Source organism: Ochotona curzoniae, unplaced genomic scaffold (assembly GCF_017591425.1).
Source record: "Ochotona curzoniae isolate NIBS_2020 unplaced genomic scaffold, NIBS_Ocur_1.0 contig_2723, whole genome shotgun sequence".
Classification (NCBI taxonomy): Eukaryota; Metazoa; Chordata; class Mammalia; order Lagomorpha; family Ochotonidae; genus Ochotona; species Ochotona curzoniae.
The window spans coordinates 25,623,279-25,638,183 of NW_024465573.1; the positions used below are offsets into that span (position 1 = coordinate 25,623,279).

General features: G+C 52.4%; 1 protein-coding gene across 2 annotated transcripts; it reads right to left on the bottom strand.

Moving 5' to 3' along the window:
* Nucleotides 1–423: 423 nt before the first annotated feature.
* On the bottom strand, nucleotides 424–4,873 carry THY1 (Thy-1 cell surface antigen). 2 transcript variants are annotated; one of them, XM_040977123.1, is made up of 4 exons: nucleotides 4,661–4,873; nucleotides 2,791–2,851; nucleotides 1,999–2,334; nucleotides 424–1,624 (listed from the first exon to the last, which is right to left on the bottom strand). In XM_040977123.1, the coding sequence occupies exons 2-4, from the start codon at nucleotides 2,825–2,827 to the stop codon at nucleotides 1,512–1,514; spliced, it is 486 nt and encodes a 161-aa protein (XP_040833057.1). In that variant the 5' UTR covers nucleotides 2,828–2,851; nucleotides 4,661–4,873; the 3' UTR covers nucleotides 424–1,511. The 2 variants fall into 2 exon arrangements, with proteins under 2 accessions (XP_040833057.1, XP_040833058.1); XM_040977124.1 differs by lacking the exon at nucleotides 4,661–4,873 and having other exon boundaries at nucleotides 1,999–2,300; nucleotides 2,799–2,827.
* Nucleotides 4,874–14,905: the final 10,032 nt, after the last annotated feature.

The window sequence follows — 14,905 nt, forward strand, 5'->3', positions numbered from 1 at the left end:
AGGGGACATTACTCATCTTCAGAGCTTTCCTTGGTGGTTATGCATGTCTCTGTCTTTAAGATTCATGTCTACCCTTCCCCCAGTCCTGGGCTTTTCAGCTAGGGAGCCCAGGGCTGAGAAGAAAAGATGCCCCACACCCTTGCGCACGTGCCAGCAAAGTGACGCAATCCTGTGTGACCCAGAGCGTGCTGTCCCAGCCCAGGGGAGTCGGCAAGCTGGGAACACTTATTGATTGGGGCCAACATGTCATGTTGGAGTCTTCCCACACAGACGCCCGGCAGGCAGGCGTGTGCGTGGGTTCCTGGGAGTGGGAGCTGCCACAGTGCTGGGGGCAGGGGACACAAGGGGAGAAGAAGAGGTGAGGGTCCCCGATGTCTCCCAAAGTGGAGGGTGGGCCTGCGCGGCATGGAGGAGCTGAGCAGAGAAGCTGAACAGACTCGATTTTATTGTGTGTTGTACTTTCTCGGTGAGATGTCATAAGCTGTGGTGGCACTACACTGGGATGGGGTGGGCAGAGCAGTGGATTGGGGCTGGGTGCTGGGTGCTAGGGGAGCAGCCATCTGCCCAGGGAGGTCACAGTGTACTCCACAGCTCACCTCAGGGTCCTGATGGGGAGGGGGCTGTCTGAAGGGTTCAAACCCCAGGTGGCAGGGGCTGGCACTGGTGGATGAGGGAGACCTCCTCCTGCCATGGACACTGGGGCCACACCTGCCTGACTTGGTGGCTCCATGTCTGAGTTCTGGAAGCTTCTGGGAGCTTGGGGACAGCTGAAGAGGAAGCTTACTTTCTTCTGCTACCCTATTAACTGCTGGCCCAGGCAGGAAGGGACATGGGATCTTGCTTTGTTGCATCTGTAGGTGAGGGCAACAATGAAACCTCTGACCACTTTATTTGGCCTGTATCTTCATGGTCACAGGTGCAGTCCTTGGCCCAAGGTCCCTGGGAGGACTTGTGCCATGGTGCTAGCAAGGCTTATTTTTGGTGTGGCTGAGATGGCTCCTGGAGGCATATGATGGGCACCACTATGCCCCACTAGGGGGTGCCCCTGCCTCTGGGGTCTTGAGTGCTCTCCCTGCCGCTGTACAGGGGTCTTGGCCAGAGCATGGTTGTGCTAGGCCCAGGCCCACTGCTTTTCCTCTTCCTCCAGATTTCTCCTAACTTCTGCTCCAGCTGGAGCCCTCTCTATACCCACTGCTCCTCCTACGCTCTCACTCTCCATTGGCTCCCCCAGCCTGGCTTCCCTTGTTACAAGTGCCAAAAGGACAGAAAAGCTAAACCCTAAGCCAACCAGACAGAAGCAGCTTTTGAACAAAGATGGCGAGACAGTTGGCAGCGTGCGTGCGGGCTGAAGAGGGGGGAGGATGATGGCATGCAGCACTGGGGTTCCTTATAAAGGGTGGGATCCCCATTTCTTCCCCAGCTGTGCCAGGGGTGGGGGTTGGCAGACTCAGAGAAGCAGGATCACTGCACTGGGCCTTGTGGCTTCCTGTATCCTCCGTGGACCCAACCAGTCACAGGGAAATGAAATCCGTGGCCTGGAGCAGCGACAACGAGAGCAGGAGCAGCAGTAGCCAGGAGGTGTTCTGAGCCAGTAGGTTGATGCCCTCGCACTTGACCAGCTTGTCTGTGGAGAGGGAACAGGGTGAGTGAGGGGAGGGACCAGGACTCCCTCTGGGAGGCAGAAGACACCATAGTGTCTCAGCTGCAGCCAGGACCAACCTGGTCTGACAGAGCCAACCACCTTTTCCATTACAGGAGCCCCTGAACACATAGCATGTTGGGAAAAGCCTGTTAATCTGCATCATAGGACCAGGGGCGAGAGAGCTGATGTTGTCCCTGCACCCCTCTGCCTGCTTCTTTGTCCCTCTAACCCACTCACACTGCAGGCCCTAACATGGTCCCCATCCCACCTGGCCTACTGGTGGTCCCAGCTCACTTGGCCCTGAGGGAGGGGAGGTGGTAGGGGTGGTGAGGAAGCAAAGGGGAGGTGGGACTCACCTCGGAACACAGAGACATTTTGGTGGGAACTCTGGGTGGGCTGGCCTGAGAGGCGGAGCTCGCAGGTGTAGGTGCCCTCGTCCTTGCTGGTGAAGTTGGCTAGGTAGAGGACCTTGATGTTGTACCGGCTGGTGAAGTTGGTGCGGGAACGGTATGAGTACTCAGGCACGCCCCAGGTGCCATGCAGCACGTGCTTCTTTTTCTCCCGGGTCAGGCTGAATTCATGCTGGATAGGCACCTGGGTAGAGTTCTCATGGCGACAATCCAGCCGGAGGCTCTGGTCTACCAGGCATGCTGTCAGGCTGGTTACCTTCTGCCCTCGGGATACCTGCAGGACTGGCACCAGCAGCGACCTCTGAATTGAGTGTAGATGCTGGGAGCAGGGGCCCATTTCTCCCACATGAAGAAGAGAGGGGTCTGGCCAGGAAGGGTCCCAGAATTTCTAGGGGCTTGTCTGATCCCCACCCCATCCCTAGCAGATCCCAGCTCCCTGGCTCTGTGGTAAGCCCTGGGACCCATCAACAGGATGTGGCAAGGACAGGAGATGCTTGGGCTCCTGGGTTCCCTAGCTTGCTAGGGTGGGGCAGGACTCAGCAGGTGGTATTTCCTAACCCTCCTGGGAGCAGTCAGGTCAGCTGGCTTGATGAGCCCACTTGAGATGAACAAAGGCCCTTTTCTCTCCCCTCTTTTCACCCCTTCCCCACCAATCACTCCTTCCTCTGAGACCCTGAGCTCTCTGAGGGATAGGTCACCAGGAGGCCGGCCAGGCCAGTCCCACCCCTTGCCCAATACCTGCCAGCAGTAGCGCAATGCCAATGGCTGGGTTCATGGTGCGAAGAGCTCCGCTCAGGATCTGCGCGTGGGAGGAGATGGGACTCAGCTGACAGGTGGGAGAAGGGTGCACAGCGATAGGGTGCTTCCTGGGGGAGTCATCGCGGACACATAAGCCCCTCTCTCCTCCTGCCCTTTTCCTTCATTCCCCACTTATTTTGGAAGCCAACCTCTGCCTTGGCCCTTTTCCGCTTGAGGGGCTGAGGGAAGAGGGGTGCACGTCTTGCGTGGCCGGGTTGGAGCTGAGGCTCACAGCCAGCTGCTCTCAGACGCCTTTGTCTTTCCCACTCTCCCTCTCTGCAGGAAAGACGTCTCTGGGAGATGGCATGCAGCATTTGCTGTCTCAGCCACGTTTAATGTATTGAGGTTCATGCCGTGGTGCAGCTGAGTCTCAGAATTCTTGACTAGAAACGCCCTGACAGGGACTTTCTGTTGCTTATGCAGAAGAAAACTCCCCAGATGCCTAGAATGGATCCTGACATAGAACAGATGCTCAAGGGAGAGTTACTGAATGAGTGAATGAAACCTAGATGTCCAAAGGGTTAAGAAAAATGGCATATCTGGCAAGGATCAGCTCATGTTGGTGACTAGGGCTCATGTCAGGGAGATGGGTGGCCCTACACTTGTACTCAATGAAGGTGCCATGGAATGTGCATGGTGAAAGACCGTGGTGCCCTCCGATTGCAAATCAACCAAGGCTTTCCCAGATTCTGGAGCTACACGTCTCAGTTGGCCTTGGGCTCCAGCAGCCTCCCTGCCCAGCGTCCCACTCTTTCTGCAGCCTGGGGCTGGACAGATATCCTGGCCAGGCCACATGGAACAGGTAGCCCAGCCAAGGCTCTGCAGAGTGCTCTAGGCAGATCTTGGATGTGCTGGCTCAGGAGGCAGGGCGCGGCACTTGGGGAATCCAGAGTCCCTGGCACTCAATGCTTGGGCTGTGGGGCTAGGATCCTGGGAGGGGAGCGGCATGTGAAGGTGTTCTTATGGGGGATCAGCTTGTGGTTTGATGAGAGGACCCTGGGTTAGTCGCCAGGGGTTCAGATTTGTGATCTAGGAGGCGCAAGGGGAGGGGCAGCTAGGGCCAGAAGGGAAATGAAGGAGGACAAGGCTGGAGGGGGATGGAGAGCGCTTGGGAAGGGCGGGGAGCGGCTTGGGGGCGCGTTCAGCATGCGACCCTCGCAGCTCCGGGACCCCATGGCTCCGTGCCAGCGGAGCTCTGCCCTCTCCCCTAGTCCCGTGATTTCCTATCCGTGTCCCACTCCTCCCGTTCCCAAGAGAGGTCCCTTCCCTCTCTCATCCTTCTTGAGTTCTCCCCTCCCCCGCCGGCTTGCCTGTCACCCAGTCCCCGCCCGCGGCACTGCGGTTTCCTTTCCTCGAGTGCCCCACACCCAGTCGTGGCCAGGTCGCGGCGTGGACGCTCCCTGAAACTGGCCATCCCCTATCTGCTGCTCCGCAGGTCGCTCCCCACTTCCCCACCTTTGCCGGCTGGGTGTGCGGGGACATCTACGTGGGGAAAACCCAAGGCTGTCCTTGGCGCCCTTCTCCAGCAAGCGTCTTCCAACGCACCAGCACCAGACAAACGTCCCCCTCTCCCCCGCCCCCGCTGCTCCACTCCAGGACGAAACGCAGGGTGCGGCCGAGTCCCCACGGTTGGCTCACCTCCTTCGCCCTTGCGTGGGAAGAAGGTCCCTTCCCCCGCCCCGGCTCTGCACCGCTCTTTCTTGGGGTGCCCTGGGGCTGTTGCAGAGAGCTCTGGGCCTCATAGGGGATTGCAGAAGCGCCTAGAAGCCATCCCTGCACCCCGGGGTCTCATCCTGGCTCCCGCTCCCACCTGGGTTGGGTCCCGCGCTGCTGCAACCTCCTCCGGATGCGCCGCCGCCTCCAATTGCTGCACCGGTTCGGTGGCCCGCAGTTTTCACCGCGGGTGGGGGAAAAGTGGGTGGAGAAGGCTGGGGGGACAGCCAATCAGAGGCCAAGGGGGGGAGGTATGGTTAGGGTAGGGTGGCATGCAGAAAGGTGGAGGAGGAGGCTATGGTGTGGGTGAGTGGTGAGCAGCCCCAGGAGGGGGCCTCAGGCCAGGGGCCGGACTGACCAGGCATACACCTACCCTGGGCTCTGGGTGTGGTCGCCCAGGGCACCCTGGCTTCCTCTCCAAGGCAGAAGCGAAAGCCACCCCTTTCGGCTGTTCCCCTTTCTTTTAACCGAGTATTCACAAGTTCCTAGGAAGCCTTAGGAAGGCAGGATGAGACTCCTTGGCAGCTCCAGTGCTGGCCTTGGAATGTTCTGAAGGCAGTGACTGGGTGTTTTTCCATATGGGAGTAACCCTCTCTCTGTAAGCAAGACAGGCGCTGCACCCACTGCCTCCTAAGTTCCCTCATCTACCCATGGGGGATTGTAGGACTCTCCTCCTCCACCCCTAGGGTTAGCCTCCACTCCTTAGCTTTCCAGGCTGGCCCCTCCCTGCCTAGACAGCTAGAAGGTTCTGCTGGGTTTTGGTGCACAAGAGCCCACAACACCCACCGTCCCCACCCTATCCACTGTCTGGTAAGTAAGGGGTGGGGAGTGAGGCCAAAATGCCATGAACCACTACCCTCTGCTGTGAACAGCAGGTGAGAGAGGAGACAGTATGACTCTGGGGTCCACCCATCAGAAAAGAATAGGTCAAGTACTGGCTTCTGACTCCCCGACCCCCCATTGATTTGGCATCACCGGAAGCCCTGGGGTCTCCTTTTTTAAACAGCCAGTGCTGATGACTTCCTCAAAGCCCCACCTCTGGTATGATGCTATGAATTCTGCCTGGTACCTCCGTAGGCTGTCGCTGCCTCCCAAGCCTGTCCCTTCTGCAGTCAGCTGTGATGCCTTGGCTGCAGTTTCCAGCATGGTGATGGTAATGGCTATGTTGGAGGACATCCCTGGGCTTGCAGTGGGAGTTTTCTTTCCCTCTCTTTGATGGAGGCTCAGGCAGTCTTCCCTGTACTTAGTGATGGCAAAGTGTGGTGCCTGGTTGGTCAAGACAAATAGGGGATTCATGCTAGTTAACTGCACAAGCTTGAGGGGTAGGGTAGGGGGAGGAGGGTTAGGTAGGGGGAGCATTAATGAAGCCTGCAGCTGTCTCATCCTGCCTGCGAGCTCCTTCCTGGAGTCCTGTTCTCTGACTGGGTCTGTGCCATGTCCTAGTGACCCAGGGTCTGGGGGGACTGTCCCTCTTGCTGGATGAGCTAGCCTGGCTTCTCATTATTACTAGGCCCTGGCTCCTGGCCTCTGACTTGCACCACCTGATCTTTCCTCTTCTGCTTCCTGTTGCATTTGAGACACACTGGCTTTCCCTTCCATCACCCGTGGCAGGTGTTCCTTCCTGCTTAACAGTTGTCTCATTCCCAGTCTGAGAATTTTCCAACACGGTTGCTTTATACATACACTCTCCCTCCTCACACACACACAGATGAGGGGCTGGTGAAGACTGTTGCAGGATGCAGGGACCCAGAAGCCTCTTGTGCTTGCCATGGCTCTGGATGCCTCATGTCTCTGGGGTCCTGTAGCTGAGGGCTGTTGGCTAGAAGGCCTAGCTGTGCTATTTCCACGAGGTTCCGAGGACCTGGCCTACTTTCTTGGTCCCCAAACACCTTGTCTTCAGGTTAGGGAGGGGAATGTGGGCTGCAGGGATTGTGGTGAATGTGTTTCGGCTAAAGCAGCATCTCCAGTTAGATAAGATGACCTGAGCTTGGCTGGGGCACAGGGTGGAGACAGGGAGGAGACTTAAAAGCTCCACTTGTGAGTGGATTGGATGAGTGAGGAGAACGGGAAGGAGCATAGCCAAGACGTGATTTCCTGGCAGCCCATGGCTGCTCATTAGCCCGTCAACCTCTCTGCTCTCACCTCTGTCTGTTGTCCCAGTTAGAGGTATATTACAGGAGGCTAAGGACTGCTAAAAAGATGTATTTCTTTTTTTTAAGATTTATTTATTTTTTTGTTGCAAAGACAAATATACAAAGAGGAAGATTCTCTGTTCGATGATTCACTCCCCAAGTGAGTGCAATGGCCAGGAGCCAGGAGCCAGGAACCTCCTCCAGGCCTCCCACACGGGTGCAGGGTCCCAAGGCCTTGGGCCATCCTCGACTACCTTCCCAGGCCACAAGCAGGGAGCTGGATGGGAAATGAGGCTGTCGGGATTAGAAGTGGCGCCCATATGGGATCCTGGTGCCTTCAAGGCAAGGACTTGAGCCGCTAGGCCACGCCGCCGGGTCCAAAAAGATGTATTTCTTTTGGATTGTCTGGCACTGTCAATTATTCATTCATCATAGTTTTTGTTTTCATCAGATTTTCTTTCTAGAATCACAGAGGTGGTAGAAGCTGGTTTTATGGCTGAGTCCTGAAACCAAGAACAGCAGTGACTTGTCAGAGGTTGACCAGCTTGGAGCAGAGCTAAAACTGGCTGTGTCTTGGATCTCATGACTCCCTGCACAGTGCTGTCCAGAGTTCTTAGTGTTGCTGGTTCCTGATGAAAGAACAGGGATAGAGCTAGAATGGGCATGGGCCAGTCAGGCTAGACTGCAGTTTACCAGCTGATGTGTGCTAGGACTGGAGGCCAGCCATATCAGTTTGGGTAGCAGCATTCCCTCCCCTCACTCCCCTTCCTCCTGCCCAGCAAATGCATGGTCTGTTGCTGGGAGCACCTGGTAGGGGAACTTGGGGAACTCACCCTGCTAGGTTGCTGCTCCCTCTTGTGATCAGAGTACCGGGACTGGGAGCAGGCTAAGCTAGACTGGGCTACAGCATCCGTTGGCATATGTGAGAGATGGGTCTGGAGGCAAGCTAGGCAGGGTCAGTCCACAACACACACTGGCATGAGTGAGAGCCAGGATGGGGTGCAGGTCAGACCCTGTTGGACACAATACCCATCAGTTCACATAAAGGCTGGGATGTAGGCCAGGACAGGCTAGGCTTCTGTCCTTGCTGGTGAGAGCTGGGACTCAGGGTAAGCCAGGCTTTTGTTCTTGCTGGCAAATGTCAAGACTGGGGGTGTACCATCTCAGACTGGAGCAACAAAACCAACACCTTCTCAGAACTATCAAAACCACTCCAGTAACATCCTTGGAACACTCTTCCCCACATTGGGGTCTCTAAGGCTTCATCAAAGGGTCACTCCCTATCCCCAGGTGCTGATGTAGGATGAAAAGGAGGCCCTCTCCTCCCTCTCCTTTGTGGACAAAGGAGAAAAAAAAAAGTGAAACATTTGTCCCACCCACCATCCCCAGTACCTAAACCTCCTCATCCTAACCAGAGGCCCATATAGGTGTGCATTTCTTTTGACTATGTAAACAATATTAAAAATAAAATAAACATAAAAATAAGAAAAGAAAGACCCGGGACAGTTATGGGCCCTCAGGGCATAGCTGCCCTGTTGCCTCCTTGTTGGGGCACAGCCCAGTTGATGAGGGAGAGATACTTGCTCACTGGGGCAGTGGAACTGGCTAGACTCAGGACATGCATTTCTGCACAGGTGAGATGGGCAGTGGTTCATTAGTCACCTGGACCCAGAGCCTGGAGGAAGACACCACACTCCATGAACTGTGATGCAAGCAACAAGACTGCAGAAGGCACACTATAGGCCAGTGTGATTGTCCAGTTGATAAGTCTGTAGGCTGGCAGGTGCCTGAAGTCCCCCACCTGGGTGTAAGCAGCAGTTGTGTCTGGTCCCCTTGTAAAAGAAGGTTGTTTGTCAACGTGGGGACTTGAACATCCCCCTCCCTGATCTTACCAGACATCAAGGTGGCATATAATATTGAGCCCAAGCTGTGGACTAATTGAGATCATGCCTACACTTTTTTTTAAATAAAATATTTATTTTTACTTGAAAAGCATACAGATAGAGAAGGACATATACATATGGATGTTCTATCCACTGCTTCACTTCCCAAAAGACTGCAGTGGCTGGAGCTGAGCCAATCTATAGTCAGGAACCAGGCTTCTTTTGAGTCTCCTGCATGGGCCTAAGCTCTTGGGCCATCCTCTGCTACCTTTTCAGGTGCATTAGCAGGCTGGCTGACTCAGAAATGGAGCTGCTGGGGCTTGAGCTGGCACTGTGATATGGGATAACAGTATTGCCAGTGGCAGTTTAACCTGATGTACAACACTGGTCCCCTATACCTGTACTTCTTACAGCCCATTCTAAGGCTATGTTTTTCCACTTTTTAAAAATGGTAGAGGTAGATGATACGCCTGCATATATGTTTATATGTCCATTTGTGACAAAGAGAGAGCACTGGCAGCTTCTTGTTGATTCTCAGACTTCTTTGGAAATGTGACTAATCCATGAATTTAAAAAAAAAAAAAAAACTTGGAACCACTGCTCTCTACTCTGCTGCCTCTCCCACTCTCCGTATGAGGCCAAATCCCTGAGTGAGGTCAGTTCCCCTGTAGACCTGCAGGATTGGTGGGAGCATAGAACAAAAACAGCACGAAGATGATCTAATGCGGGGCAGGGGTTGGGAGGAGAAAGCACCTCTGGGGGTGGAATTTAATCTTCAACAGCTGTTTATTCCCAAACTGTAGACATGAGTGCTCCTCAGAGAAGTAAGAGGTATTATTGGCTCCAACCCCATTCCAGGCCCAGAGCTGGACCTTAGCAATACCAATGAACACCAAAGACCAATAAAACATGATCTCTGCCTTCAGGGTCTTTTCCAATGGGAGAGAGAGGAATGGGACCCATTTGACAGAGAAGGCTTCTTGCAGGAGTGAAGCATGAATGGAGGCCTTAAAGATGAATGAGTGTTGACCACGGGTGGAAAGTTGTTATAAGAATAATCTCTAGCAGGGGCTAGAGAAGGGTTTGCATGTTGGGCTTGCCTTCATGGAATTTACTTGCCATGTGAGGAAGTTTGAGCTAGCCGTGTGGAAGACTGAGATGCCCCAGTTTGCATCAGTCACCCCCTGGAACAGCCGAGTTATCAGCTGACCTGCCCTGGAACCAGAAATACAAGTGTAATCCCAGCTGACACCACACGGAGCAGCAGTGAGCCACCAGATGAACCCATGAAGTCACTTCTAAAACCTAGACACAAGGTTAGTGACACTCCTTCATCAAGATGTGAAACACTCTTTTCTTTTTGCTAAATTTCAGTGGTTTTATGGCTGACTAAACCAAGGCAGCATGGCATGAGTGAGACTTCTGCAAGTAGGCCTTGCAAGGGCATATAGCTCATGCCTTGTTTGCCACAAAATGGTCTCTTGGAGCTAGTGTAAAAATCCACACTACTCAGAGGCCTCCATGCATTGCTGTAGCAATTTCAAAAAGCTTGTTGGTGGCTGGAATGGAGTGACTCATGTACAGTAAAACAACTGGCCAAGCATTGCCTGTGGTAACTTAGGAATGCACCTGTTGTGGGTTGGATATTGTTTAAGTGTGTCCCACCAAAGTTCATGTGCTGGAAGTTTGATTCCCAATGAAGCAGTACTGAGAGGTGATGGAATCCTTTTTTATTTTTCTTTTAGTTTAAATTTTATTGATTTTTATTCAAAAGGGAAGAAAGAGAGAGAAAGAGGAAAGAGAGATAGTCCATCTGCTGGTTCACTCCCCAATGGTCACAGTCAGTCCTGGGCCAGTTCAAAGCCAGGAACCAGGAGCCGGGAGTTTCTGTGGGTGCTGAGGCCCAAGCACTTTGGGTCATCCTCTTCTGCTTTTCCAGGCACATTGGCAGGTAGCTGGATGGGAAGCAGAGCAGCATCCTAATGGGATGCTGTCTCCATGGGTGGAGACTTAGCCGTGGCACTGGCCGGTGATGGGCCCTTTATGAGTGGGCTCTAGTGACAGACAGTAAGCCCATGGGAACTTCACTCTCATGAATGGATTAATGGAGTGGGTTGGGTTTCATGAGACTGGATTAGTTACCACATGAGCAGATTCTTAGGTAGCTAGGTTGGCCTTCTCAGGTTGCCCTGTCTTGCTTTTATCTCTTGCTAGGTCAAGTCTGTTGCACTTGCTCCCCACCACGTGTTGCCATCTGCCACGTTATGATGCAGAAAGAAGGTCCTCATCAGAGGCTGCCATCTGTGGGGCCACCTGATCTTGGACTTTCTGCCTCCAAAGCTACATGCTAAGTGAACCCCATTTTATGAATGATCCAGCCTCACATGTAGTGTTATAACAACAGGAAACCTGTGGAGACAGCACCTGATGAATTTATGGATTTGGCTAAATGGATCTAGAGAGAGCATGTTGATAGTGTCACTGGATGCTTTTAGCTAATAAAATTTCATAGCAGAGAAATGAGCTAAGCAAAGCCTGCCTCATTTGCTAAGTTGAAAATGAAAACTACTTCTTACTTCCAGGCACTCTGGGAGGCAACAAATTCCTCCTCCTTGTGTCCCTCCCCCCTTCTTATTTTATTGGAAAGGCAGATTTACAGAGCGCAGGAGAGACAGAAAGAAAGATCTATCTGCTGGTTCACTTCCCAAATGGCTGCAATGGCTTCAGTTGAGCTGATCTAAAGCCAGGAGCCAGGAGCTTCTTCTGGGTATTTAATGTAGATGCAGGGTCCCAAGTTTTTGGCCATCATCTACTGCTTTCCGAGGCCCCAAGCAGGGAGCTGGGCAGGAAGCAGAGCAGCCAGGACCCAAACTGGCATCTATATTGCATCCTGATTCTTACAAGGTGAGAGTCATTGTGCTGGGCCTAACAAGTTAAGTAAGTACTGGTCAGGCCTGGCGTGATGGTCTAGTGGGCATAGCACATTTCAGCCATTTGGGGAATGAACCAGTGGATGGAAGAACTTTTTCTATATAAATCTGACTTCCCAATAAAAATAAATAACTCTTTTTTTTTTTTTCAAGGCAAGTGTTGGTCTACATGTAAAAATTAAATTAAAAGGGTAGATGTGGAGCCTTGTTAAGATCTCAGGAAGGTGTTTTTGTTTTTTGGTTAAGAAAGGCAATTGTGGTGAAGTTACAAGGCTGGCATACCTTGTTAGAGTGTTTGCTTGAATCCTGGATGTTCTGCTTCCAAACCAGCTTTCTGTTTGTGTGCCTGGGAAGCCAGAAGAAGATGGCTAATGTACTTGGGACCCTGCAAACCATATAGGAGTCAAAGAGATAGTTCCTTGCTCCTGGCTTCATCCTGGCTGAGACCAGATATTGTGGTTGATTGAGGAGTAAACCAGTGGATGAATGATACTTTCCCACCCCCACTGTTTCTGTCTGTCACTCTACATTTCAAATAAAAAATTATGAAAAAAAAAAAGGTGAAGAGAGAGAGAGTTAAGAATTCTCCCATCTTTTGGTTTATGCCCACGTGCCCACCAATGGCTGAGGCTGGGTAGAAGCTGAAGGCAGTAGCCAGGAGACTGGATCCACATTTTCCATGTGGGTGGTAGGAATCAATGCCTTGAGTTGTCCCCTCTGCCTCCCAGAGTCTGCAGTAGCAGGAAGTTGGAGTCAGGAGTTAGAGCTGGGTATCAGGACCATGTACTCTGCTGGGAGATGCTGGCATGGAAATTGATGTCTTAATTGTTAAATACTCTGCTATCCTAGGAAGATTTAAGTAGTGCCTCCTAGCCTTTTTCAGCTACATGAAAGTGTTTCTAGGAATACATTGTGTAAGGCCTGGTTTGGTAGCCGAGTGGTGAAAGTCCTCGGTTTGCATGCACCATGATCCCATATGGGTACCGGTTCATGTCTTGGCTGCTCCACTTCCCATCCAGCTCCCTGCTTGTGTCCTGGGAAAGCAGTAGAGGATGGCCCAAAGCCTTGGGACCCTGCACGCATGTGGGAGACCCAAAGATCCTGGCTTCTGGCTTTAGCAGTACTTGGGGAGTGAACCAGCAGACAGAAGATTTTTTCTTTTCTTTGTGATCTGCCTTTCCAATAAAAACAAAAAAAATACATCTTAAAAAGAGTAAGTTATGCCATATAGTGAAGGTAGAGGCTTGTTGAAATCAATTACAAATGTGACTTTTGTTGGGTGAAGTGGATCCCAGTTAAATCCATAGAAAACTCATAGTTTTAGGGTATTTATTGGCAAATGTATCTCCACTTGGGATTAAAGGGAAATTAAATGGTTCAAAATGAAAAGACACCTCTGTGTCTCTACTCTCCCGACCTCCCCCTTTAAAAAAATTTTATCTATTTGAGGGCTTGGCTTGATAGCATAGTGGCTAAATCCTTGCCACGCATCCTCCAGGATCCCACATGGGCGCTGGTTCTAATTCCAGCTGCTCCACTTCCCCTCCAGCTTCCTGCTTGTGGCATGGGAGTGCTGTAGAGGACGGCCCAAAGGCTTGGGATCCTGCATTTGTGTGGGAGACCTGGAAGAAGCTTCTGGCTCCTGGCTTTGGATTGGCTCAGCTCCAGCCACTGTGGCCACTTAAGGAGTGAGCCAGCAGATGGAAGATCTTTTTCTCTGTAACTCGTCTCTGTATATCTGCCTTTCCAATAATAACAAAATGATAAATAAATATTTATTTATTTGAAAGAGTTTCTTAGAGAGGAAGTATGAGAGAGAATTTTCCACTCTCCAGGTGCCTGTAATGGCCAGTGCCGAGCCAGGCTGAAGCCAGGAACCAGGAGCTTCATCCAGATCTCCCACAAGATGTCAGGGGCCTAAGCACTTGGGCCTCTTCTGCTGCTTTTCCCAGGCCATTCATGGGAGCCTATATGGGATGCTTAGCCCACTGTGCCACAACACAAGTCCTTTTCTATAGTCAAGGTGTTGTCCTTTTATACCTGGGCCTTTTCTTAGGGATGGGATGGACCGCAGAGAGGGCAGAACCAGGGCTCAGTCTATGAGAAAGAGCAGAGGAAATCAGGCTTTCATCAGAGAACATTCCCTGTGCTTGGTGTAGGGTTCCCATGACTTCTAGATTTCAGAATCGCTTTGAACCAGTGATGGCTGGATGCCTCACATTTCTCCTTCATGCACTGAGGTCTCGTTTCCTTAGTTCACAAACCTCTGAATCCAGAGTGGCCACACCTAGAGTTGTACACCAGAATCCTTGGCCACATCCAGACCTGCTATGCACCATGAGATTGTGAATTTGAAGCTGACGTCATATGGGTTTCCCCTTTGGGCGTTTGGTGAGGGCTGCCTGTGTTTCTCAGGTGGGAGGGCTCTGCTCCATTAGGGTTTGAGGGTGGGCAGTGGTCATTTGCTACATTCGCTACATTCATGGTCTCATGAGTCATACATCCTCCACACTGACAACAGGCTTGGTTGTTGGCTATGGTTTGGTCCAGTGGCATTCATGCTGCCCCATACAGAAGCCTGTGCCAACCTCCTGGACAGACCTGAACCGTTGTGTTTAGCTGACGGCCTCACCCAATTGCCATTCACCACATGTGTCCTTACAGGATCATACCCACCAGATGACCACCGATGTGGGGAGAGAGCCCAGTCAACCCATGTGAAGCCCAAGTGAATAACCCTGCTGAGACCTGAGCAAATTCTGGACCCTCGGAACTGCTGCCTTGGGTTGTTGCCAAGCAATAGGCAGCTAGGAAGTCTGAAGGGTTGGGTCTGTGATGGGGCCTGGCAGTGGTGGTGGAGGTTGGCAGATGCTTTCTGCTGGGGTCGTTCTGTAGGACCACAGAGAGGAGGTGACAGCCTTGAATCCAGGGAGAGGTCTGAGCTGGTGCTGCTGAGCACGCGGTGGCAGCAGAAGGAAGGTACCTGGTGCTGTCAGCAGTAAGATGCATCCAATGAGCGTGCACAGACCATCGAGAACACAGAACTCAGGGTAGGCCCCTAGGGAGCAGCCACAGTAGAGGAGCAGCTCAAGGGCTGGATTAGGAGAGTGATCCCACCAGGGCCGATGGGGTTCAGTAAGAGACTGGTCCCCAAAGCTGTGAGGGACTGCAGTGTATTCCTTTTGTGGGTGGTGATGCAGGGCTGGGCCTCACTGCCACAGGAGGAGCAGGATAAGGACCTTGGACCTTGGGCTCAGTAGTCCTCAGAGCCCTGCCTGGCTTGGGCAGGACAGAGGGGCAGGTTGATGATCTTCCCTCTGAGTGCACCTGCAGGAATGGGGTGGCTGTGACCAGGGACTCCTCAGGTCATTGTTTTCTGTTGATAAATTGCCTTGGT